Genomic DNA, 26,063 nt, shown 5'->3' on the forward strand with positions numbered 1-26,063 from the left:
CACACAACAGGGCAACTCACTTTGTTCCAGGCTGAGGGAAACAGTTATCTTTGGGAGGTCAAGGGAAAGGAGGATGCCTAGCTCTGCTGACGGAGAAAGAGTGTGGGAGTCAATCTGTCTCCATGGCAGAAAAAGAAGTAATATGCCTGGTGGATTCCCAGAAGAAGGAGCTTGCTCTCCATCTTCTTCATTGTCCAGTACCTGGGAGAAAGCTGCCACATCTCTTTGTTTTTTCTGTCTAATACCTGCCTTCGGAGCTTACCAACATTCAGCTAAGAGAAATTGAGTCATGAGTGAGCTTTATTAAAATGTACATTAAAAGATATATTCCAAGTTTAGTCATCCTTTGAACATCAAGTGCTAGCTTTTTATTTATGGGAAGCACCAGCCATCTTCTTTAAGCTGTCCAAAAAAGGAGGGAAGATACATACTGTCCCCATGAGCCTGCAGCAGAAATAATGTTCTCAGCTTTTGGGGAACGTAAGGATGTGTGTGAAGAAGGGGAGTAACCTGTTCCAGTGTTAGGAAAGCCGAATCTGTTCTTGTGTAAGGAAAGCCAAGTCCTTTCACGAGAGAGAGAGACCCTACATGTCAGTGCTGGGAAGGGAAGGGATTGTGGGGAGCTCCTTAGGATTCAGAAAGGAAACATACAAGCATTCTTCACAGCCTTTATCATGGAGGCATCAGAGTTTTCAGCCTCACAAACTAGTCGCATTCTTTATAGAAGCAGTTTACTGTGGAGCATTGCCAGTTCACAACTTCATCTTGTTAGTCATAGGTTTGTGTTGCCCCTCCTGTGCAGATGCTCCTCCATGCACAACTGTGCAGGTTGTTTCTTCCTGCCTGGGACAGCAAGTAATACTTCTAGGATCCCAGAGGAAAAAAGGCATGGTACTTTTCTGGCAGAAAAAAATTGCTTTCTAGCTCTGCATGGGGGAGTGATGTTATGGTAGGCATTGGTATTGAGGTAAATTATCAATAAATTCCCACCTTTTTTCCTCTGTGCTTTAAACATGTGAGAACACATTCAATATTAATATGTTGGGGTTTTTTAAAATAAAATTTTCTTTGGCATGTTCTCAGAGTGCTGTTTGTTCAGTGGCTGGACATGTTTCTGACTTTACATGCAGTAAGCATAGCTTGCTGGTAAGTGAACTAAGTAAAAGTCTTTCTCCTTTCTGAAAGCTTTGTGAGAGCATTTAGAAGCTTTGGTCTGTCTCATCTGTTGCTGGTGTCTAGAAAAAGCTGGTGCTAACCACCCTGAGGTGTCAGGTGACAGGGTCCTTCAGAGCTTCCAGAAAAGATTTTGTTGGTTAAGTGCTTTCTTTCAAAGTTACATTTTTCAATCAGAAGAGGGTAAGTGCCTGAAATTGTGTTCTTCAGATCTCTTTGTTGCAGCAAGTTATTTAGAGAAGTCTTCCAAAAAATCTATTACTATTGAGCCATCAGAGTACACTTTTTTGGCATTATTCGTGTTGTTCAGGGTACCAGACGTTATGAATATATATGGTCATAGACACTGCAAAATTGACTTCTTCACAAGTGTATGTTGAATGTAGGGGCACTCATGTGCAAAGAATCTCTTTTGCTTCAAGCTGGTGTAGTGATGTTTACCACAAGAATAATTCTGTTTTGGATTGCTTACAGGAAAATTTTAACAAAAAGAAATATGGTGGAACATGCTCAAGACCATCTGATTTACTTTCTTTAAGAGAGTAAGAATGCAAAGCAAAATAATAATTTCTTCTTTTAAAAGATTAGGTATAACCTCAAATTTCACAGGGAATTTGGATGTGGTTATTTCCATTTCCTGAAATTAAATGGGAGACTTTGTCCAAAACCCATGTAAAGTTAGTAGAATTTAACTGAGTCTTCATCTGAGTATGTGTACTTTATAAGGATGAAAGTGTTATTTATATACAATTCTCTGTAACTGGAAGGCTTATAAATAGGTAAAGCAACTCATGCATGAGCTGATGCAGGTGGTACAAGCTGTAAAGCAGCTACAGGTCCTTCTGAAGTCCAGTGGGAATCAGTGCTCCACAATCTAGCAGATGTCAGTGTCAGCATTTTCACTGGCATAAACAAAAACAAGTCGATGCCCTTTAATTGTAAGTGCTGTGTGTCTGTGCTGCAAGCTTGAGAGTCACTGCTCTGTGACTGTGCAGGCAAGCACAGCCTGTAAGACTTGGGTCATACTTGTGGGCAAGGGGGGGATGCCAGGTCGGAGTCCAGTTGAGAACACCACACCTTGATGCCTGCCTGGATCTCCTCAGTCTTTCCCAGTGAGCTCAGCACAGTCTGTGCATACAGCCTTAAGTCTCATTGAAAAGTAATTTGATTCTCTGGACTAATGTCTTTTGTGCATTTATTTCCTTCTAAATGCTGGCAGGAACTTAGGTCTTGGCTGTTGATCAGCTCCTGGCAGCTGATCAGTTCGATGTCCACATTATGGAGGCCAACCTAGAATTAGAGGAAACTCTCTCTACAGCATTTGATATAAATCGCATAAGCAGCAGTAAGAAATAACAGCAGCAGTTCGTCAGCTATGCAGTCATCTTCCTTGTTCCTGCACAGGAATTTCAGTTCTGTCAGGCAAGCTAGGAAGGATTCATTTGGGTTAAAAAACACCTGGCAGGCTTGTTAAAAACCCTTAACTGTGTGTTGTTACTCATGAAGCAGTTTTGCTGAATTCACTTAAATGCAGTCAGCTAATGAATCATTGCTTTTCCTGTGTCACCCACCATTACAGGCTGAAGTTGCAGGGTGTGGGGGAGGACGAGGTTTGGGAACAGGTCCTTGGTTGTCTGAGAAAGCCTTGGTATTTTGGTTAGAGTCAAACTTTCATCAGTGAACCCCAGAGCAAGTCTTCCCATCCTGATGCTGGTGGATGTTATTTCATTGCTGAGATGATGCTTGCAATCTGTCTGTTACACACATAGTAGGTTTTTTCAGCTCCATAAAATTATCTGGAATATTAGAAGTGTTTCAGTTTCAGTTTCAGTCACTAGCTGAGTGCTGGTGCCATGAAAATGACTTCTCTTTCTGTGTCTCTCATTATTCGTTGTTGGAACCTGAATGCATGCAATCATTCCTAAAATAGCCATAGGAAGCACAAGCAATATAGAAACATCTTTGTCTTGCTTCGGGGTTTTGGGCTGCATAGCTGAGCCTGCCCTAGTGGGGGACCTGGAAACAGGCTGCGGTCTCATCTGGGTGACAGTCTGGATTGTGCTTTGCAAAGCCCTGCACGTGGTATCGAAAAGGCAGAGGTTATTTCCCGCAGAAGAAGAGAATGACTTTGCCTCGCTCTAGCAATGAGCCGGAGAATGGATTAGAGGTTTTTCCTATCTGCAAGGAAGCTCATCCATCATGCCCCATTCAGGCAGTCATACTCAGTGGGTTTGTTCTCTCTTGCTACACTGAACCTTTTTCTCCACAGCTTGTCCAAAGAAGCAAAGCAAATAATAACAGAGCTACTGCTTTTGTAACTTGTACTAGAGGCATTTGTCAATGCTGCTTTGACTTCCTTTTCTATGCTGCTCTAATTCCCTCATGCTGCGCTAAGAAGCAGGTGTGAACAAATGTGTAAGAATGCTTGTATTCTTCAGTGTGTGGGTGAATGTGTGTCAGTAGTGTATTTCTGTGGTGCAAGGGCTCATCGTACTCTAACTATAATCTCTTTTCTTACTTTTTCTGACCCACACCACCTCAATTTTAAGTTTGCCAATGCAATCACATCAGATATTTGATGTTTCCTCTGAGTAAGAGATCCTCAGTAATTAAAATTATCTTAAACTATTCTATTAGCTACAGGAATTGTGATTTTTTTTTTATTCGGAGGTTTATTGATTATATCTGCATATAGTATTTTTCTTTAAAATATACTGAATTACAGTATTTAGCCTTATGTCCAGGTTAGCATACAGTAACATTTGTCTGAGCACTATCCTGGAAATAGTATTTTTCTTAGGTACCTGTTGACTTCTTGCTATGCTTTCTGTCTTCTTCATAACTCTGAAGTGGTGGAAAGAAGAGGAGAATGGAAAATATGTCATGCTGGCATATTGAGCTGATCTCTTTACTCATTCTTGAGGATAGGGTACTTTCTAGTATTAATTTGTCCATAAAGCTGCCTGGATTTTATGTGATTTAAAATTTGGGAATTTACTGGGCATGGGAATCTAGACAGAGCAAAGCTCAGAGTCTGACACTTGCAACTAGCAATTACTAGCAAGCTGCAGGTGCTAGATTGTTGTAAGCATCATGCTCATCTCAGAGGAAGAGCAAGCTACATAGATTTTCTGTCTCAGAGTCAGATTTATTCTACTCCTTTAAAGCTTCCAAAAATACCAGCAAAAAAACATTGGCAATGAAGACTAATCATGAAAGATAGAGATCTATGAAATCACTCTAAAGTTTTAACAAGAAAACCTTTCCTGTGATGTGAGCCTTTTAAATTTGGGTGAATGTCTGTGACTGTATGGGCCCATGGCAGTGGATGGTTGTCTGAGGGAGAGAGATTTGAGAGGTGATGCTAAGAGGCAATGTTCCCAGTTAGTTTTTGTTTTCTTAGTACTTGGAGTCTTCTGGTTTTCTCTTCTACCTGTGTCTATCCACAGCTAATTTAAAATTTTCCCTTAGGGATTACATTTGTTTTGTGGACATTTTTCATTTTTTGTCATTTTGCATTTGTGTGGTAGTGTATTTCATGCTTTTCTTTAGTGCTTTTCTGTAAGTTATAGAGAAACTTGACATAACTAATTCATAAACAAATTAGGGGATAAAATTATAAATACATACTGAGAACTCTTTACTTATCTGGATTTTTTTTTTTATCTGTCAGGGACAAACATAATTTTTCTTGAAGACTTTGCCAGGTTTCCAGAAGGAAAAGCCTTTCCCTTTTTTCTGCCTGTCTTAACTTGGATTGCTTGACCACACTGTGTCCTTGTGCTGAGCATCCCTGCCCAGAATATGATGTTGAGGTTTGGCTTGAGTTTTCCTGCCATGGCTAGACTATTGCTGTGTGGATCAAATGGTGCACTCTGCAGTGGTGACTGTCACTTTCAGGTAGTGCATTTTCCACTGCTGGAGTAATTATTATGTAAGTGGTAAGGTTCTTGACTATTTGAAGTACTACAGTAGATTTCATTCACATTTTAGGATAGGTATGTAGTTTGATGTGCTCAAACCACTTAGTGACAAAGTTGATTGGTTGCCATTTGGAAAAATAACCTGACAAAATTTGCTATTTCTCTTCAAGTAAATCACGGCAGGTTAAATGAGTCAATTTTTGCATAAATGGATTAGGGGCAGAACTGGCCAAATTGCACAACAGCTAAGCAGTGTGCTCTGATTAACAGCCGACTTAAATGTGAGGATTTGCATTTCTCTACTGTTCCATCCCATTAGAACATAGACACTTTAATTTCAAGTGAATGGGACAAGTGTTCTGAAGAATACAGCTGGGGTTCATATTTAAGTGCTTGAGTGTTTCTTGCATTAACAAAAAGCAAAGGAGAGTTATTTGTGATTACACTGAGCTTTAACCATGGTGATATTAAAATCATAGAATCATGAAATTGTTTAGATTGGAAGGGGCCTTAAAGATCATCTAGTTCCAGCACCGTTGCAAGGACATCTCCTACTAGACCAGGTTGCTCAAAGGACCATCCAACCCGATACTGAGCACTTCCAGCAGTAGAACCTCCACAATTTCTCTGGGCAACCTGTTCCAGTGCCTCAGCACACTCCCAGTTTGAAGCCATTTCCCCTTGTCCTATCACTACATGCGCTTGCAATGTTCATGTGGCAGCTGAGACAATGCTTGCAGGACCATGTGTAACTTTTAATCGGTGACATTTGTAAATGTTGTTGTGAAAACATACCAGACTTTGTGTTTTACCTTTGCTGTCCAAAAGGAGAAGAAAACAAGGGAGGGCACATTTTTCTCCCATTACAGCTTTGGGTCACCTGCAGCTATATAATTTTTATTCCCTCCATCAGATTAGGGAATAGAAGGTCAGTTGACTGGCACTGATATTTCCCAGGCAAAATGAGTGTTGGAGAGAGTAATGGTGTTGCTGGTAGTGTATCTGTTTTCTATTAAGCATGCTGAGATGAAACAGCAAAGTATATATTAGAGATGGTGTTCTCTCCTGTCAAAAGGCAGTGATTGCTACATTTAGCTCTCAAATCAATTCAGAATCTTGACAGTTTTGCTGAAGTCCCACAAATAATCAATAAAGCTATTTTTATCTCTTAAATGAGTGAGACTTTTAAAAATAATAAAGACATCTTTGTAATGACTGACCAAGCTGTTCCAGAGTTTAGGTCTATTGCTCTGTATGATTGGGGGTGTTGAGTGAAAGAGGTTATTTAGGCATTGCCTTTGTTCCATTCTGCAGGTTTATAACCCCAAAATAAAATTGCAAATGTTTCTGGCAGTCATCCTCCAGGCACAGATGGCTTTCCTCCCAGTTTTGGCAAGCCTGAATTCAGTATAAAACTGAGCAATTATTAGAAAGTGAAATATTGCATGATATAATATCACTACCACCACCATCAACATCATGACAAGTGGAGCGTTTGTTGTTTCAGAGCCATGTGAGAGAGCTAGTGCCACTGCGTTACCCCTTCCTTTACAACCTGTACCTGTGCTGCTGCTGGTGATGCACAGATAGATGCATCTTGCTGGAGCAGATGCTTTAGCAAAGAACTGTGGCCATTTTCTCATTTGCGTTGGCTCTGTATTTCAATGCAAATATCACTGAACAGGTGGCTGATGAGGCCCCTGTGGACTGTTTACAGTAAAGGTTACAACCAAAATCGATAGGCCTGAGATGCTTCTCATTCCATCTGGGGGATGTTCATCTTCCATCTGACTGTTTCCCCTCTGAGCAGCAGCATCCTATTAACGCTGCAGTCATCAGAGATGTCTCACTCAGGTCAGCAGAGGGTTTCTTCTATTTAGGCCTCCATTTGTTCTTCACATTTTCTTCTTGCGCTGCACTGTCAGGAGCAGCAATGTGGATCTTGAGAGGACAGGTTGCCAGCATTAAGCATGCTGAGTTTTGCCTACTGACTTGACACCTGCTACTCCCGTTCGACAGGCTGAGGCTCATCACTGCTGCCTGGGGGTTCTCCAGATCTTTAAAGTTTATCGCTTACTGAGGCAGGAGGTAGGGATGCCACATATCATAGGTGACGCTATTGTGCATGGGGTATGGCTTTGTAAAGGTGCAAATGAGGGGAGAGAACAGTTGGTATAGACTCAGGTTTGTGTAAACCTGAACAAAATAAGCAAGTACCCCTGAAACTTGCGTGAAAATACTTAGTATTTGGGCCAAAATTTTATTTTATATGCATTTTTGCAAGTCTTTGTGAGGAAATCTGCATGGCCCATGTATCTGTGTTTCATTAAAGTAGTAATGAAGTTCATATTATTTTTTTTAATGAAGGTAGGTACTGTTGCTTACTATATGTGGCAAAATCGCTCTTACTGGTTTCTTTCCCTTGGGCCTGATCGTCATGCCTGGCATGCAGCCCACAGCAGCTGGGCAATGAGTAAGCAGTACTGAATCCAATTAAAATGCTAGTAAAGCATGTATAGCAGAGGGCACCCATGCAGTCCTCTTAGAGTCAGGGAGAACTTTTTGATATGCACAAATGGGAGAGAGTACTGCTTCATTCACATAATTTAGGGTCCACAGTGTTGCCAGACAGGTGTGGGCTTCCCTTAGGCACTGCCTTTCTGCCCTCACCAGTGTTCAGGAGCAATCCCTTGTTACTATGATACCTGAAGGAGTTCAGGTGATTACATCAATGCATTGATGCACCAGTTTCTCTGGCATAAGGGCCAGCTACCTGGAGTGCAAGAGTGCTTTTTTGGCCACATGAAGTGTATGGCCAGCTGTAGAGACAACAGGAGCAGAACAGGAGAGGAAAGATGAATGATGGCTGCACCATCAGTCACAAAAAGATGTTGGAAGTTGGTAGTGATGATGGGCATGGAGCTGGCATTGAGTCTCTGTAGCCACCTGCAGCACCATTCAGGTGACTGAGCAGCAATTGGTAGAGAAAGGACAACACGGGTGAAAAAGCTGTCCATCCCAGGCACTGTCCTGCCATTGCCAATTCAGTTACAATGTCTGGCACTCCATGCTGTGTCTTGCTGATAGCCACTTGTGTCTCATCTCTCTTGAGCTTCCCAAGCACCTGCTGAGCTTCTGTTCACTCACATCTGTCTGATCCCCTTGGCACCACTCAGAACAGGCATTTTGCACAAGCCCTTCTGCTGCCTGGTGCAGCCATGCGAGGTGTTTGAGCCGCAGCTAACACACCACACAGACCGGCATAGACAAAGGATGCTCTCCTGAACAGCTCTGCTGTGCCAGCCTAACTTTCCTCATTCTCTGGAAGCTGCAGCCTTCAGGTTGTATTCATCTCTTTTGCTGTTGTTGTTGCATTACTCCTAATTCCTTCCTCTGACTTGCGCGGAACTCTTGTCTTTCCCTTTCCAGGAGCTGTGAATTTAAAAGGGTAAATAGCAGTGATGGTGTTTTCCACTCAGAGATTTCCAAAGGCTTAGCCAAAGGAGTAGAAGGATGCTTGCCAGCATCTCATGGCAAATCTGTACCATAGCAGGGAACAGCAGGCAGGTTGGCCAACTGGTTTGTGTGCTCTGCCTTCAGCACGGCAAGACATGTGCTGTGTAGGTCAATACCTGCTTTTTATGCATGGGCAGATCTTGCTCTGTGAGTCTGTTTTGATGAGACACTGAAGTAGGACTTGGGCTCCTAAATCACCTGTGTGCCTTTAAAGCTCTTACCACAGAAGAATCTCTGGTCTTTTAACCTCTGTTCTTCCCTGTTTTTTAATGGTACTTTTGCTTTTGATGGTTATGATTCTAAGGGCTATTTGCTGAGTGTTTCCAGGACCAGTTCATGTAGGCTGCTGCTTTCCCTGTTGTTCACTTTTCCTTATGCAGTAGTTCAAATTCATCTGGCTTTAGTTTTAGTTTCCTCCGTGTTTGGTTAAATGCTGTACCTTCTTGCTGGACTGTCTTTTTGAAGAATAAATTATTTGTACATATTTGTAGAAACTGAAGAGTTTGTTGAAGACAGTCGCAAGTTTTTAGGGCCAGTAGGTTTCCTGGCCTTGCTTCATGCATAACACAGACCATGGAATTTTTTCTGGTGATTCTCACATTAAGCTTAATAATTTGTGGATTGAAGTGCAGCTGTTGTGTATGAACACAACCGATCATAGTAGAAAGAAGTTTTGTAATAAATGAATATAACAAGATCTGTTCATTACAGAGCAGTTTTACTGTGCCATGGGAAAATTCATGGTTGCATACTTTGATTTTTTCTTGGAGTTACTCTGGGATTAGCTGAATGTACAGTGAGGTCAAAGCAATAAGATGGGAGGTTTTCTAACATGGAAGGGCATCCCTTTCATTAAAGATGTGCCTATGCAGTCATTGCTGTTGCTGTTGAATTTGCTCTCAGGATCAAATCTAGCCTTGCACTTTTGTGGGGTTTACCTGGAAGTTCGCTCATCTGTTTAGATTTTTCACTGGATTTGTGTAAGCCTTCTGGAACAAACAAGCTGTAGATAGAATAACCTTCCTACTAGGGTATTAGGGCAAGAACCACATAATTCTTTGCCTAGCCAAGCAGATATTCTATATGCATTTCCACCCAGACTGTTGTAAATGCTGAAAATACCAGGCAGCAAAAAGCAAAGCTTGTCATGGTGGCTTCTTGTTGGCTTGAATAGCCACAGATAGTCATTGTGGAAGGCACTTGGCACAGGAAAATTAGACTTTTCTCCTTGTTTTGAAGTGATAATTACTTTCTCGGCTTCAGAAACTCCTTCATGCCAACAGCATGAATTTTACAAAAGTAAATGATCCTATGCCAAGCATGTATATGTGGGTGGTATATTTATATGTATATGTACATGTATATGTATATGTACATGTATACATAGATTTTGACTAAGTAAAAATAGCAGTAATAGCAACTATATTGTGCTAGTATCCAAACATCCTACTTAGAAGTGATTCATCTTTGGGCTGAAGTGCACAAACAGAGAAATCTCTTCCACCTCAGAAGGCAAAACTTTGATTTCCATATACATTAAGAGATCATGTGGTTTGTTTATATTTAATTATAATATGACAAAAAGGAGGGAACACACAAGTGGCCAGAACAAGATGTCTTGCATAGGTATTTGAAACATCATCTTCAGAAAGAAGAATCAGAGCAGTAATGTATGTTCCAAAAAAGTCCTATTTACCTTGGTTTAAGAATGCAAAAAGCAGATTATTTGTGGGTTTTTTGAAGCTTGGAAGAAATCTAATCTATTCTGCCAAGTCAATGACTACAAGTCACTGGATTAGACATAGATTATAAAACATGCTCTTAAAAATTTGCAGGGCTGTATTTCAGTAGCATGCTTGATAGTAAAAGACCATCAAAACTCACTCTTCTTGTCACCAGTAGCTTCCTTCAACAAGAGTAACAATGTTTTGGACTAGGAGAACTGGAGTTCTCAGGCCCGGTTCTCTCTCAGCCAGTATGCCTCAGCGCGGGCCAGGTTGGGGTGCAGTTCACATCTCTCCATGAAGGATGGAGAGCTCTTCATTGATGTTTGCGAAACTTATTTTGAGACAGTGCCTGTACTCAATTGGCACCACTGTCTAACTACTTGTCTTCATCAGACACTGCGTTCACAAGCACTTTTGATTAGCAAGTAGTTTCAGCACAGTTGCAAGTGAGAACATTTGCATCACTCCCAGGGGTCCAACAAGAAAGAAAATTGTACTAAAAATAAGTGTGACCTTCTTGAATCCACACTTCTCTGAAATCCCACTGAAACAGTATGGCTCTTTCTGCCATTGTAAGAACTGCAAAAGTGGCAATATGTTTGAATAATTGCCTCTGAATAAAAAGCTGCCTTTGGATGCAGCTTAGTCCTCCTCAGTGTCAACTTATTGGCACAGACACTGATAGACGTGTAGTCCATTTGAATCACTGACATGTCAAAGTAGATATTTTGCATACACATCTTGTGAATTTGAACTATGTTGGTACCAGAGCAACAGAGAATTATGCTTTTTTCCTCTCTTCTCCCTCTTTTCTTCCCCAAAAGAACCCCCTTAAGAAGGAGAGAGAATTTCATATGCTTATAAACCTACCAATCTATGTCAGTTCATTTGCCAGTTTGGTTTTTTTTCCCAGGTAAAAGAAAGCAGATCTGGCCCAATAGCATGCACGTGAAATCACAAAGTAAGCTTGCTGGGCATTGTTCATTTTCCTGGAAGCTTTCTCCCGTACAGATTTACACAGAGCAGCACACACGTCTGAATGAGCAGTAGAGACTGATGGTGCAGAATGACCCATGGGGAAAGTTTTTCAGGTTCTAAAGGGGAGTGGCAGAGCTGCGTCTGCCATACTGTGATGCTTTCCTCACAGGACACTCCTTGTTAGATAGTGAATTGTGTGCTGATAGGGAGTAACAGAAAGCAGCTATTCTTATGCTCCAGAGTCTCACTGTGAGCCAAGTGGTTTGAATTGTTAGCCTGCAGACTGATGCTGTGGATGAATACCGTTTAAGTGGAAGAACTGCATTGCTTCCTAAGTTCTTCCCATTAAACTGTTTTTGCTCATGTATATTTCAGAAAAGATTTGTACTTTGGATTGTAGCAATTTCAAGGAGAAAATAATTTCAATCAATTTGTGTAGTAAGGCATTTTCTTTTGTCATTTTGCAGTGTACTTCCAAGGGCAAAATTTTTAAACCAGCAAAGTGACATTTTGAAAAATTACATAGAGATAAAGGAATTAGCCCCTTTAATGTGTGTATCTTGTTTTTCATTAAAACCTTTTGAGGGAAACTGTTTTTCCAAGCATGCTATTTACTTCTGCTGCTTATTTCTTCTTTGGGCATTCCAAAGGGCCCCAAATGACAACAGATAGAAAGAAATGGGTCCTACGCCAGAGAGCTAACAGTCAGAAGAAAATGTAAGAGGTGACTAAAGAGACAAATGGAGGAAATGCATAGAGAAAGTGTCTGCGGGCAGACATAGCTGTGTCAGTAATCATACAGAGCTATTGGCCTAACCAGTGCTAGATGGAAATGCTTCTCTTGGGGCTTGTATGTACTATCTTTTAGTATGCATTCTCCTATAAGGTATAACAGACAGTGTCTGCAGTGTGTTGCATTTGTTTGTGCTGTTTTTATCCTTTGCCATCTATCTGACACTTTGTTAAGTTAAGGTGTCAGTCATTGCCTTACATTATTTTTTTTTCCTAGTCTTGGTCTAACTTGGTCTCTCAGTTATTTTGTTAATAGAAATAGAGAATCAGCCAAATTTCCAATTTGCATGTTGAAATACTAATAGTCTAACAGAGAGTGTAATAAATCAGTAGTCGTTATGGACTCTATCCCCCTGCAACAGATCCCCCCTTCCAAACCATTTATAGGAACTGAAATTTCATTTGAAAGCCAGCATCTGATGAGACAAATTAATTATTGTGACATTTTTCAATTGGTTAAAAAATGAGGAATCCAACATTTAAGACTTGCTAATGCTTTTTTTGGCATCAAGACAGGAGACACAGGTATCTAATATTAAATAGTGCTGCAGAAGGGCAAGTTAGCACTTTGTTTGCCAGATTAAGTTTCAAAGACTATGTAGGTTATGAAGTTTGACTTTCTGCCCATGAATCTTGAATGACTGACAGACCACTGTAAAATAGCTTTGTTCAAAAGGAATCTTTAGCAGTCAGCATCAAAGGTTTGAAACTCTGGAAGGGATGAAAAGAAAACCCCACTTTTGCACTGGTTTCCCCTACAGATCAATGTCTTTGTGAAATTTGCCTGAGAATTATGAAGTATTTACTGTATTATGTGCTGTTTTCTTTCACTGTATCCAAAGACCTCAGTGGTTCCTTTTATCTTTAAGATTTAGGGATATTTTTGTACATGAAATCTGAATGAATGAATGAATGAATGAATGCATGCATTAATGAAACACAGGGAAAAAAATGCTGGATTTAGACAGTTCTTTTCTTCCTTATTTTATCACAAGTTGGGTATTGGTTTTACGACACCTAAATTTATGGGTATATATTTTTATGGTAAAGCCCAATGACATGTTCTGAATGCTCCATCAAGTTGTCTCAGTGTTTCTTCACTTGATTCACAACTCTGCAGGGTATGAATCAGTCCTGTAGTATAACTCTTAATCTCTTTTTAACCAGAATAATGTAGTGTGGGGTTTTTTTATTTATGGTGTGTCATCATGTCAGCATCTAATTATGTAAGCCAAAGAAGGGGAAAATAAAATATTTCTTGGAAAACTTGTCAGTTGTTGATCAGTGCAGGAGATGAAGCATCTTTGTTGCATAATAAGCAGCAGAAGCAGAAATTTTTTTGTAACACACAGGTCCTTAAGTCTGTCCTTAAGCAAGATGTGGCCCTGCTGGGGCATGGGCTGGATAATAACTGGCTTTGCAGGGCAGTTCCTGCTTAGAAACACAGCATGCCTCCTCAGGCCTTTCCTCCTCGGTGAGAGGCTTGAGGAGGACAGCTCCCTCTACTTTTCACAGACTCTTTGAAGCTCTGGTTCAACAGAAGGCACTTAAACTCTTGTTTGTCTTCCACAGGGTGAAGTGAAGAAGTGAAGCCTCACAGCTGAACTACTATGAGGTCAGAAGCCTTGCTGCTATATTTCACACTGCTACACTTTGCTGGGGCTGGTTTCCCAGAAGATTCTGAGCCTATCAGTATTTCGCATGGCAACTGTAAGTATGAGGGGGCCAGAGGACTTCATTTAATACTGATCAGGGGACTTCGAATCAACATTATTTTACTACAGTTGCAGTGGATAAAGTTGATTTTTCTTGATTTCACCCATATCAGCCAACTTACATTCTCAGATACTAATATAGGAACATGACTTTTCACATGGTCTTATTATTTGTTAATCTAATACAAATAATTGAACTTACTTCTTTAAGCTCAGATGGATTCTGCTTGAGCATTAGGCATTTTTTTCCCCAAGCCGGAATTGTAGCTAAAAACCAAATCAAGACAAAGAATCTTTTATGACAGAAGCTCTCCCTTTTCTTACCAGTAGAGATTGGCTAACTCTCCAAAATCTAGTGTAACACCAACAGCTGCAAGTCATATTGAAATTTGCTGGCTAAACAGGTGGAGAGCTTTCTGTGCATTTTACTCTGGACACCGGGCTTGACTTAACTGATTCTTTCACATTTGTTTCAGCTCAGTTGTGATTATTGCAAAGAAAATTCTTCGAAGTTTCAGATGTTTCTAAGGAAGTCTTTAGCATCTGGGCCTCTCCCTACTTTTGCTAGGGTGTAGCAAGTCAGCCAAGAGCAGGCTTGTGTTCAATTCTCTTTTTGTTCAGGAATTTGGTTTTTAAATTGTCCATGTTTACTGTGCTTTGTAATGGCTTTGGCACCCATAAGCTTGTCTGTCATGTGTAACACCAATCTGAAAGACAAGACTCCAGGACACACCTGATGCGCTGCAAATGTTGATAGACAACTGGGATACAAAAACAGGGAGGAACTGCTCTGAAGTGAACCCAGGTGAAACATGGCTAGTGTGACCCACTGGATCTTCAGCACCAACATTTTCACACTCTAGAAGGGTAGTGCTAATCATTCTTGCAAAAATGTGCCAGCCTTGATCCTTTTGGAGAAATAGAACATGGGATAATTTTTCCTCTGCAGCATGGCATGCTGAAGTGGACATGAATGCCCCCAGTTTGTTCCAGATCCATGAGTCACAGAGGAAACATTACTGAACAGAAAATAGCCTGACAGTTAAACTTGGCATTTTGCATGTAGGACATGGTCAGAAGGATTAAACTTCTGCATGTAAATCCTGCCTGGTGTCTTAATTTCTTTCTTCAAGAGTTCTCAGCATCTGGTTCGGAGAGAAGTTCCTTTTTCTCACCAGTTTTGTCACCAGACTTTCTGGCACATGGTGCTTTGAGATGCTTTGCTGAAGCCATGCTATGAATCAATACTTTGACCAAGCTTAACAGGTACAATGCTTTTAGGAGACAATAGCTGAAAACACTGAAGCAGTAGATGAGTTTTTAAAGAAATAGACTCCCTCAAAGAGCTGCAATTTTCTGGGAAAAATTTATGGGGAAAAGGCATAGCTAGATGCTTGTCAGCCCTGTATAACATGCACTTGCAGCAGTTCTGCAGTGATAATGCTCATCAGAGGATCATCCTCCTCCTGTCTTCTGTCTTTTTGTTTACTTAATTAGCTCCTTGTTTGTGCACCTAGGTGCCATGATCATATGATGCGTGTGAATGTGAAATGGCCCTGACCAGAAGTGTTCTCTGTTGTTACAGGTTGTACACATATCTGAGGAGCAGTGGAACACCCTGTGTGTGCTGAGTTCTCACCCAAAAAAATATTGAGAATAGACAATAAATGCTCTTGGTGACTGGTAGAGGTGGGGTGGAAGCTGAGCTGTTGATAGCATAAGCCCGGTACGGGGATTCCAATCGGTATTACTGTCAAGTTGCCAGGACTGGAGCATCAGACTAGTTGGCAAAATAATGTGCAGGGACTTTCACTTCATAAGTTCAAGTGGTGATTTCCCATCATTTCTCAGAAATCCCCGCAGCTGTTCTGTGACAGCAGTCCAGTCCTGTAGAAAACCCAAGGAACTGGCAGTTTGAACCAAGGGGAGCCAAGGCTTTTGCTTTAGCCACTACCAGTCCAGTCATTGTGGTGATTGATGGGCCACTGTGGGACAGCTTTGTCCTGATAGACGTGCTTTGGCAGCCAGGAGCAAGCATTTAAGCTCTGCAAGCAGTGAAAGAAAAACTGTGAGAAAGTGCCATATACCTGTGTGCCAAGAGCTCCAGAACAGATTTATACTTAAAACAGCTCACAGTTTTTGTCTTCTACAAAGGTGATGACTTTCACCTTTGCAGCCGCAAGGACTGTAACCTTGAAGGACTCTGCAGCTCTCTGTGCTCATGCCTTCCAGCCTCAGGGTGTGCTTCCAGGACACAACAGAAACCACAGGTTTTGGCTATAGCTGGGCCGCTCGGTGCTTCATGTTAGCACAATTTCAGTTTGTTATTCTCTTTTGACCCTGTTGATTTTTTTCCTTCCTACAGATACAAGACAGTATCCCGTGTTTGTGGGTCACAAACCAGGGCGGAACACCACACAGAGGCACCGGCTGGACATCCAGCTTGTCATGGTCATGAACAGGACCCTCTACGTTGCTGCTAGGTCAGTAATCTCTTGCTTCACCAATCCTCTCATACTGCTTTAAGAGGAGGAAGGAGAAGACAAGGAATATTCTGAGCTTTTCTCTGATGGACACGTTAGTTTTGGGACTGTTACACTCAGAGAGAGCTTTGCAGCCTGTTAGAAAGGCATATTAGAAACCTTGCTAGGTGGTCAACTAAAGTTTTGTGATATGTTACACCTGTGTTTTAGGAGTGCATGCGTCTGCCTTCCTTTGAAATCTGCAAGAGGGAAGTTGCCAGAGAAATAATTTAGTTCCATGGAAAAGAAGTTCCATCCTCATCCTTTTATTCCACCTGAGCTCACCAATAATGACAAATTTTAGAGAATAATTCTTCTGTGCACAAATGCCTTTTTTGATAAGTGTTATTAGAATGTAATTTTGCTGATTTAGGCGTGTTTTTATTATCTTAAGACAAAAAAAAGAAGCAAACATGCTTCTGAAAGGTTAATTGAATTTAGTGTATTGCTTGGAGAGCTATACTGTGCAGACATGAGCACCTCTTTTTATAAAATTGCACATAGAGCCACCCATTCAGTTTGCCTAGCTCATCTTGCACTATCAGCCTCAATGGAGCTACACCCATTACACAGCTGCCAACCTGGCACAGATCAGATATTAACACTTCATCTCCCTTACTGTTGTTAGCAAAGAAGATTGAGGATCTTAGAGTGGGAATTACATGAGAGATGTAAAATGAGTGCAAGATGAGTCCAGATTAGCAAGGGTGGGTGGTACTGATTAGCAAGGGTGGGTAGTCCAGTTTAGGAGCTCTTGGACCCAGATTCTGTTTGGGACCTCCCTGCAAGCTGCCTCTCAAGTAGCAGCTTGTTTCCTGCCTGTTTTCTGGTCCTCCATTGGAAAAATACGCACCTTTCCACATGTGCTACATAAAACCAGGCTGTTGCTGCAGATGGGAGAAGTGGTGGGTGGGATGGCCAGGAGTGAAGGGGAACAGCTGCTGAACAGGCAGCCTCTCACCACCAGCCCTGTCTGCAAAGCCCTTGGCAGCCGCTGAGAGCTGCCTGGCTTTCTTCTCAAACAGCCACTCCCCATCTTCTGGGTGGTCGGATGTGTCCTGTGGGGGAAAGCTCCCTGTGGATCTCCATGCGGCACCACGTAATTGGTAATTGCGTTACACCAGCATGGTCACTGAGTGACATTCTCAGTCCCTGGCTGCTGGAAGAACACACCTGTTCCCCTACCCAGCCATCACAGCTGCTCTGGCTAATCGCAGCTTCCTCGGGCTCCTTGCATACCCTGCTGTGCATGGGGTCTGGCTGGCAGAGCTCAGGGTTCTCACGCCAAGACCTTGCATCCAGTCCAGGCAGAGAGCAAGTATCCTTCCACAGGAGCTGCAGTGGTGTTGGTCATAGGGCACAAGGAGAGGTCAGCCCTGCGGCAAGTGGCAAAGCCCTGCGCTTTGCCTGAGTTCAGAGATTAGTATTTTTGCTGTGTTTAGTGGGATAATGAGTGGGGCAGGGCAGAGGGTTGAATAGGTTTGAAAGGTGGTGGCAAGATTTCCTCCTTTTCATGGCTGAGCTCCCTTTGCTTTCCTTACTTGTTTTCCTTTAAATTAGGAAATTATTTGCAGTGGGACGGTGGTAAATCTGCTTTGCAGATTTTGTTCTGCTGTTTTCCTAGTTTGTTCTCAGACTGAGATTGATGCAATTAGACTGTCACAGTGCCCAAGCAACTGGCATTACAGCAGGAAAACCCAGAGAATGGTTCTGGGATATGAAACCACTGTGTGCACAAATTATATGAAGAATGCTAATGTTTGGGGAATAAAGTGTACTAGCATGTGAATATGCATTCTTCCCTATTTGTATAAAACAACTTGCTACAATGAGAGTGCTTATATTGTCCTAGGGTTGTGTGACCTACAAAAAAGAATAAAGATCTGATCTGTTTTCTACTTACACAAGCATGAAAAAAATATTCTTACACTTTTTTCCCTTTGGTAACTCAAAACCTCTTTGACGTATTCTTTCCCCCCTCCTTGTTGCTGAATAAAGTCCCTCCTGGCCTGACAAGGCTGTGTGATACAAGTTAAAATTCAAAGATAATTTTTATCTTTAAGTAACAAACTTCAGAAAATGACTCATCCTTCAGTATCTAGTGTGAATGAAAGTTTGTAACCCGAATACTGCATTTCCTTCAGAGGCAGTAGTAAATCTAGAGATTGAAAGCAAATTTGTACACAATCAAAGATGTTTGCCAAAGACTTTTGTAACAAGATTCATTGAAAACTGTAGCTAACATAAATCTTTGGTCTGTTATAGGAAATATTGCTCTCATTCTTTTTTTAGACATTGAAATATAGTGTTCCTAAGTTTATGTTTTACCAGTTATCTGAAAAAACAATCAATACAAACAGTTAAATATTGAAAGTTTATATTTTAGGTTGGGGTTTTTTTGTTTGCTTATTTTAGAAAATCCAGTGTTGACTTTTGCAGACAGTTTCAGTGCAGCAGAAAGTCTAACTCAAGATTTGAGAAGTGCTAACATTTTATTAATGGGAAATTGGCATAGACTAAAATTTCTGTCAGTCCGTTACTTGTTTTGTCATATGGGATACATGACTCCTGTATTAGCTATTACCAAATAAAGTTTTGTGTCACTGCAGAAAGGCATTATTTCATATTATCAGGCGGAGATACGCAGCCAATATAAATCAGAGTAACTCAGCCAGAGGCCATAAAGCTTTACTGTCTGAATATCTGGCTTGCAGTCTCAAAGGACCAGCTCTGTCGTCTTTTTTCTCATGGGAAGGATACTCGCACGCCATCTCTCTCGAGCTCACCCACACCCAGGCACACACACCCTTTTCTAAGTTTGCTATGTCTCCTCCTCCCATTGTCTCGTGCAGTGGCAGCTTTTGTTCACATTACCTGCCACCCCGTGCATATGAACGGAACAGACAAGGAGCAGGGGCTAGGATGGCTCCCTCCTCATTTGCAGTTACATGTTTCCAAACCATGCGCCAAGCGCCAAGGGTCGTGCACAGCCGGTGGCATTATTTAAATTCCCTTCCTCGACAAGATTGTGCCATGGCAACAAAATTCCGTACTGCTGACTGGAGGTGGGAGAAATGGAAGCTCTAGGATTAAGTAAATTTGTGTTAGAATAACTTAATTAGCAGCAAACTGTACACATACCACAGCTAGTAGATAGTAGGAGTTGGACAGCAGTGGGAAAATGAGGGCGAGGACAATCCCACGTTTTCTGTGATTAGGGAGCCCTCCTCCGAATTTGACAGTTCTTTCGCTCTCTCCTGACACTGTCAGCAACTGTGTTTCATCTGTGGCATGAGAAAATGATATGTAATTTTCCTGATGCTAACCTTCTTTCCAACAATCCCATAACTTAGCATCTGAGTTTCCTTTGAACCCTTTCTTGAACCAGAAAGTCTTCTGAAGGCTGTTTTATTGAGAGTGAAACTAAATAACCCTATTCTTTCTGAGCTGTATTTTCTAATTGTCTTGTTGAAAAAGAAAAATTGTAACCTCTGGAAAGGGAGGCTGATGATTAAAACCAAGAGCTGTACAGGAAGAAGGCTTTTAGAGGTCTGCCCGCACCTCATTTGCAATTCAAGAGATTTTTCCCCCCCACTTTTATATAGGAGGAGTGACAGCAATAAAGAGCAATGCACATAAAAGGGGAACCATGACGTAATCTATGAAGCTGATATCGTGCTAATAGATTATTTTATTCCAGAATCAACCCTGACCACTGCTCTGTCACTGAAGTCAGGAAAATAACAAACTGAAGTATTAAACCAGTCTTGGAAGTAAATGACAGTTCTGGTTTTACAGTCTGGAGGAGAAGAAAACCCGTCAACTCCTCGATTTGGCATCTTACAAAGCAAACAGCCTCAAGCTCCACAGGAGACAAATTTTTAAAAGCCAGCTCCCTACCACAGTGCTGCCTCTTTTCTCCACCTGAGAGAAGTGTTATTTCTCTTGTAGCAGTATTCCTTATTTTTTCTTTTTTTACCTTATTTAAAGAGAATAGCACTGTTTCCCCAAAACCCAATAAAATGAAGCTAACCTTGAGAACAGGGATTTCTAAAATGGAAACAGTCTGTATACTGCTTTCAGCAGACCCCTCCAGTGCTGTGGATCTTGCATCAGCTGTGCAGCTTTCTGCATGTTGAAAAAAATCCAAATTTATTTCAAGGAAAAATGAGGTGTCAGTCCCAGTTTGATGTGCTGGTTACTACAGTGTTGTGGGTTGGTGGGTTTTTTCAACTTTTGAGTTCTGTACAGAGCTATCCTTGTTCTCAGCCTACATGGAGAAGAATGTCTAAAAATATCTCTTTACCTGAGTACCTGTGTCTATTTCTTCTTTCCAATGAGAGATTCGCAGCTAATTGTAGAGAGGGACGGGTTCTCAGGAAAACAGGAAAGTAAATGTAAGAAAAAAAGTGCGAACATTTTTCAGAGAAGTATTTTGCGGTTTAGTTTGGCCAGCAGTGTGTGAAAAGAAAAATGATTTCTGGGAATAGTTTTGTGTCTGTCAGCCTCTTGTCTACCATATTGTCAATCAAATTATAACAGCTAAGGTTAGACACATAATTAAAAGGGAAAAAAGAAAAGGGAAAGAGAAAGGGAAAGGGAAAGGGAAAGGGAAAGGAGAAAGGAAAGGGGAAAGGAAAGAAAAGAGGAAAGGAAAGGGAAAAGGAAAGGAAAGGAAAAAGGGAAAAAAGAAAAGAAGAAAAGATTAGCCTCTTTTTAACCCTAAATGGCTAAATGTGACACAGTGACTGCTAGCCCGGAATCTGGCAAAGGCTGCCTAAAAGCTATTGCAGCTGATTTCAAGATACAGAAAAACATCTGCATGCTAGATTGTGGAATCTGCTGTATGACTGGTAGAGCAGAAATCATGCGAGACTCATCTACTTTCCCAAATCTCATTTGTTCAAATAATTGCTTTTGGGAAAGAATCTTACTCTGAAGTTTTTTAGCACTTTTTTTTTTTCTTAATGGGAAGGCAAACAGTTTATATGTGAAAATGTTTTTGTGGGAGAAGCAGGAGATGCTGCCAGGAATGTTTCCTGGTAAGACTTGTGATTTTTTGTAAGTGGATTGTGGATTGTCTGGTGACAGATAGGTCTCTTACAGAAAATGAACTGTCTGACTACTCCATTTGACTTCGTTTCCTTTTGTTTACAGGGACCATATTTATACTGTTGATATGGACACATCACATACAGAAGAAATTTATTTTAGCAAAGTAAGTAGCTTTTATCATCACCCAGAAACCAAGGACACTAGAACAAGCGAGGATAAAATAGGATGATGACATTGTTTTAAAGAACTTGACAGCACTGCTGTAAAACTATAATAAGCAAGTAAGATGGCATTGCTAATCATATTTGGGGAGAGCTAGAATAGCAATCTTGTCCTCTGCGAATTTCTGATAAGTGATTTAGCTGGGCTGATAAGCAATCTGTACTGAAATACGGTGAGGTCCCTGATGAAACATCTGTCAAACATCTATTCATTTATATGCAGCAGTTTTCTATAATAGCTATACTATCCCAATTACATCTACTGAAACTTCCATCACAAAAAGCAAGTTACATATTTACATGCGCACAAATTTTTTTCACTCATGCAAGAACTGACTAAATAAAATCTTACTATAACGTCACTTTGTAGATGTATTCACATTATCTCCATGGGAAGTTGCATTCAAACTAAGAAAGGCTTTGTCTACATTACTGTATTGTATATTAATTAACATGAACATACTGAAAATAATCTCCCTTCAGCTCCTTTGCATTGCATTCATATTGTGTAAATATGTTAAACACAGCCTTGGTCCAGCAGAAGATCATACAAATTTGGGCATTGGATGAATTCCACTGGAGGAGGGGACAGTGCGTCATTATAACTGTGAATGATGCTGAAGATGAACTTTTTACTCATCAAAGAGTGAAGGCCTAGGCTTATAATGGAAATAAACATTCATGGTTACTCTTTCAGCTTGGACCCCTCCATGAATGCACAGTGCCTCAGTTTACTCATCAAGAACACTGTGAGAACTATCATGGCAATAGTGTCTAAGGTGATACCATCTTAGCCACATGATTTTAAACAAAGTTTTATTATAATTAATAAGCCTTCCACATTTGACCATTTTTGAAACTCATCTCAAAAGAAAATCATGGCTGGGATTTACCTGTAAATATTCTGGAGGAAAACTGTTAGCAGATAAAGTCAGATATGTCTTGACAGGTGGAAGACTCTTTGAGCTTGTTAGCTGAATTGAAGTGGTAGGAATTACCTGGATTTGATTTCTTTCCATATCTAAAATGTCGTCTTTGAGACTGCATATTTCATTTAGAATCCAGTGAAGGTTCATAGTCCATAAATGATAATTCTGATTTGTAAGCAATATTAATTAAAAGAAGAGAATATCTAGTACTTTTAAGAAAAGTACGTGGTTTTCAAAGTTGGCCTATTGTTGAATTCTGTTATTTTGAGCTTTAAAAAAAGAGGGATGGGTTTCCAGTCTCATGAATTGGTGGCAAAACAAAATCAAATGAACACACTCCGCATCACTGAACTTTCATTGTTGTGGTGAATTAATCATGAAGAAAGAGTGCAAAAAACTTTCAATACATGTATGTTCAAAAGCTAGTTTCCTCTAAGGGATTTCTACTTCTGAAATCAAAAGTAAAAAACCTCTGAGTTCTAATTGATTTTTCTTGAATCTTGCAGAAATTGACATGGAAATCTAGACAAGCTGATGTAGACACATGCAGAATGAAGGGAAAACATAAGGTAGGCAATTTTCATTTCTTCTGCAACTGCCACTTTAGTTGCATCACTATTATCTCAGGCTGCTGACTGTGATGTGGAATGGATCATGCCATTCACTTCTTACCAGTAATTGCCTTTTCCATCAACTTACTGAAGGCTTTAATTTGCAAAAATAGTTGACTTTGAAAGTGGTAAAATATTACGACAGAAGCCACAGCAATACCCTGAAATACTTAAGGCACTGAGAAGGTGACAATGCTTACTGATTTTGCTTACCGTTGCTTCAAAAGCCAAGTGCTGCTGTCCATCCCCCTGTGGGAATTTACTGAGTTCAGGCAAAGCATCAGAAAACACAAGTGTGTGGTTGTTGTAGAAGGACTATTTCCCACAGCAGTTTTGCCCTACTGTAACCTATGACTGGCACAAGTAGTATCATAATTAGATGCAGACTCTTTGATAACTTACATCTACTTCCCCTTCTAGTTACAGATATTTTATGCCAGTGTATTGTGGTGGTGATGTCACTGTCTGACAGCAACACGGGTGACAAGAAGATCAGACTTTTCACTCTTCAGGAAAACAACAGTTTTCAAACAAAATTCACCTTTGTCAACAACAGCAAACTAAGACCTGTGATATGAATGCTGTATTTTCAGTTCTTTGTAATTTTTAAACCACTAGAATATAAATTAATTAGAACTCGCTCATTGTCAGTTAAACATAGACAAAACAAGGCCAGAATATCACAGCCAATTTGGTACCAGCCAATTTAATTTTAAACCTGACAATGAAATATCACGGCTTAAACATAAAAACAGATGCCCAAAATTCAGTAGTTGAAATAGATTTTATTATTTTTCTTCAGGATGAATGTCATAACTTTATTAAGGTTCTCCTAAAAAGAAATGAGGACACGCTGTTTATCTGTGGAACGAATGCATTCAACCCTTCTTGCAGAAACTACAAGGTATGTAATCTGTTTCTGGAATTTCCCTTATGCCTTGTCTTTTGGTTGGATTTATTGTGACTATGTTGGCAGCAGCACGAGGTTGTCTTTCAACTGTGCACCATTCAACTCTGAAACATTTATCCTGACTTGTTTCAGTGCTACCAAGTTCAAAGTTGATTGGATTTCTGAGAATATCTCAGACTAAAGACCTAGTTCTTCGCAACTCCTGCACATCAAGACTATTGCCACTTTACATTGCCCTCCATAGGTGCAGAGTCCTTCAGATCCTTGCTTGTGGATGTAGTCACTCCTCAGAAAGTTCCTCAGCTTGTCACTGACACCCACATCAAGTCATAGACTAATATTGGGGGTTATTGGTTCTGAGTAACATGTTTTTAAATTTTTGTTGTACTGTTCTCAATCTCAAAACCAGTTCTCAAGATGCTTCAGGGCATGCAAGCAAAACCTGAGTTTCTTGTGAGTCCCCTGGATAGGGACACTGAGGAGATCCTATGGCATTGTGTGCTGTGGAAATGATTGAAGAGCAAATCTCCACAAGGAACAATACAGCAGGACAGTGAGGTATTCCTCACTAGCTGGGGATTTGCAAAGCCAGAACATTATCTAGAGCAGTGTAGAAAACTGTGCTGGTCCATGCATTCTTGACATTAATGCCCTGAAGCCAATTTATTCCTTTGGCTTAGTGTGTCTCAGTAATCTGCATCCCAACAGGACCCCTTTATTCAAATATTTGCCATTTTTTTAGGCTTTCATCACTGTATTGTGATATAACTCCCAACACTGGATGTCTCTGGAGTAGCTTTGAAATGAATTTGTTTAGGCATTTGACATCCAGGTTCTGCTTTTTTAGGCACTGTTATGTCCCACAAGTCATTTCTCATCTTTTTTCTGGAAAAATAAAAATCAGTTTTACTAATGCTGCTCCTGACAAAATCACAATTCTCATTCAGTTTTTGGGTTCAGAGTTACAGTAAAAAAACAGAATAAAGACGTTAACATCCAGGAAAATTACTTCCCTAGTGGTCTTCACTGTGTCTGCTGCTGTTCCTTGATTTTTGTGCAATGCTACTTTACCTCATTTAGCCACTATAATGGCTGCAGTTTAGAAAACATGGGAGAGAAGAGCAGGGTAGCATTTTCTTCCAGTCTGTGGAGGAAGAACCAAATTTGAGTAAGAATACAAGCCTGTCATGGTAACTGTGAGGTACAGTTAGCTGCTCTGTTAACAGCTGTTTCTTTTATTCTTTCTTTCCTTGCCTGCTCCTAGTATGCAATGAAGCTTCTTGATCTCTCAGGGCTGTATTTCGTCTTCTAGTACAGTTTGTAATTTCTTATCTCTGAATGCCATTAATGAGGCTAACAAATGTCAGCCAGTCCCCTTGCTAGGAAGTTGTCTTTTAGATACAACTACCGATTTCTTTGGCATCCTGATGTGAGGCATATAAATGGCTTCCTCACCCTTATTCCAGAATTTTCATTCCCCGTGATGCAGGGCTGGATGATGATCCCTCTGTAACACCTGCCCTGGCTTTTCCTCCATGTATTTCTTCATTATACAGAGAGAGAACTAAACATGCCAAACAGAAAGCAAGGCTGTCCCTTAAGCATGCCAATGGTTGTGAGGATGAGCCCAGGGTGTGGAGCTTGGTGCAGGAAAAGTTACTCAGGACTGTAACTCATTTCCTCTCACTATCACGTGAAATGCTTTTCAGCCTTTGAGTAAACACAACTAACTCCCCTCAGACTGGATTTTGACCAGGAAGGGTATATGATGGAAAACAAATGATGACAAATAATCCACCGAGGGACTTAGAAGCTGTAACATATGAATTAAAATTGATTTAAGTTGTTGAGGGGGCGATGTGGGTTATTTTTCATGCTCTGTGAATTTTTACTGTATGTGATCTATACAGTATGAGCTGGACAAGTTACCTAAATATGTTACAAAAGTTCTTATTCCCAAAATAAAATAGTATAAGAATCTTAAAGAGGTA

At 40.6% G+C, this 26,063-nt stretch overlaps 1 protein-coding gene across 6 annotated transcripts in view; it reads left to right on the forward strand.

Moving 5' to 3' along the window:
- The window catches only part of SEMA6A (semaphorin 6A), a 118,303-nt gene that overhangs the window by 37,000 nt on the left and 55,240 nt on the right, over positions 1-26,063 (forward strand). For 4 of the 6 annotated variants that reach the window (XM_069000917.1, XM_069000920.1, XM_069000922.1 and 1 more), the window contains exons 2-6: positions 13,682-13,819; positions 16,190-16,307; positions 21,504-21,564; positions 23,058-23,120; positions 23,965-24,066. In XM_069000917.1, coding sequence (XP_068857018.1) covers positions 13,720-13,819; positions 16,190-16,307; positions 21,504-21,564; positions 23,058-23,120; positions 23,965-24,066 — 444 coding nt within the window. In that variant the 5' untranslated portion in view covers positions 13,682-13,719. Of the gene's footprint in view, positions 1-13,681; positions 13,820-14,441; positions 15,091-16,033; positions 16,095-16,189; positions 16,308-21,503; positions 21,565-23,057; positions 23,121-23,964; positions 24,067-26,063 lie in introns of those variants that run through there. The other 2 variants (XM_069000921.1, XM_069000919.1) reach the window with 2 other exon arrangements.

The sequence above is a fragment of the Aphelocoma coerulescens genome (genome assembly GCF_041296385.1).
Source record: "Aphelocoma coerulescens isolate FSJ_1873_10779 chromosome Z unlocalized genomic scaffold, UR_Acoe_1.0 ChrZ, whole genome shotgun sequence".
NCBI lineage: Eukaryota > Metazoa > Chordata > Aves > Passeriformes > Corvidae > Aphelocoma > Aphelocoma coerulescens.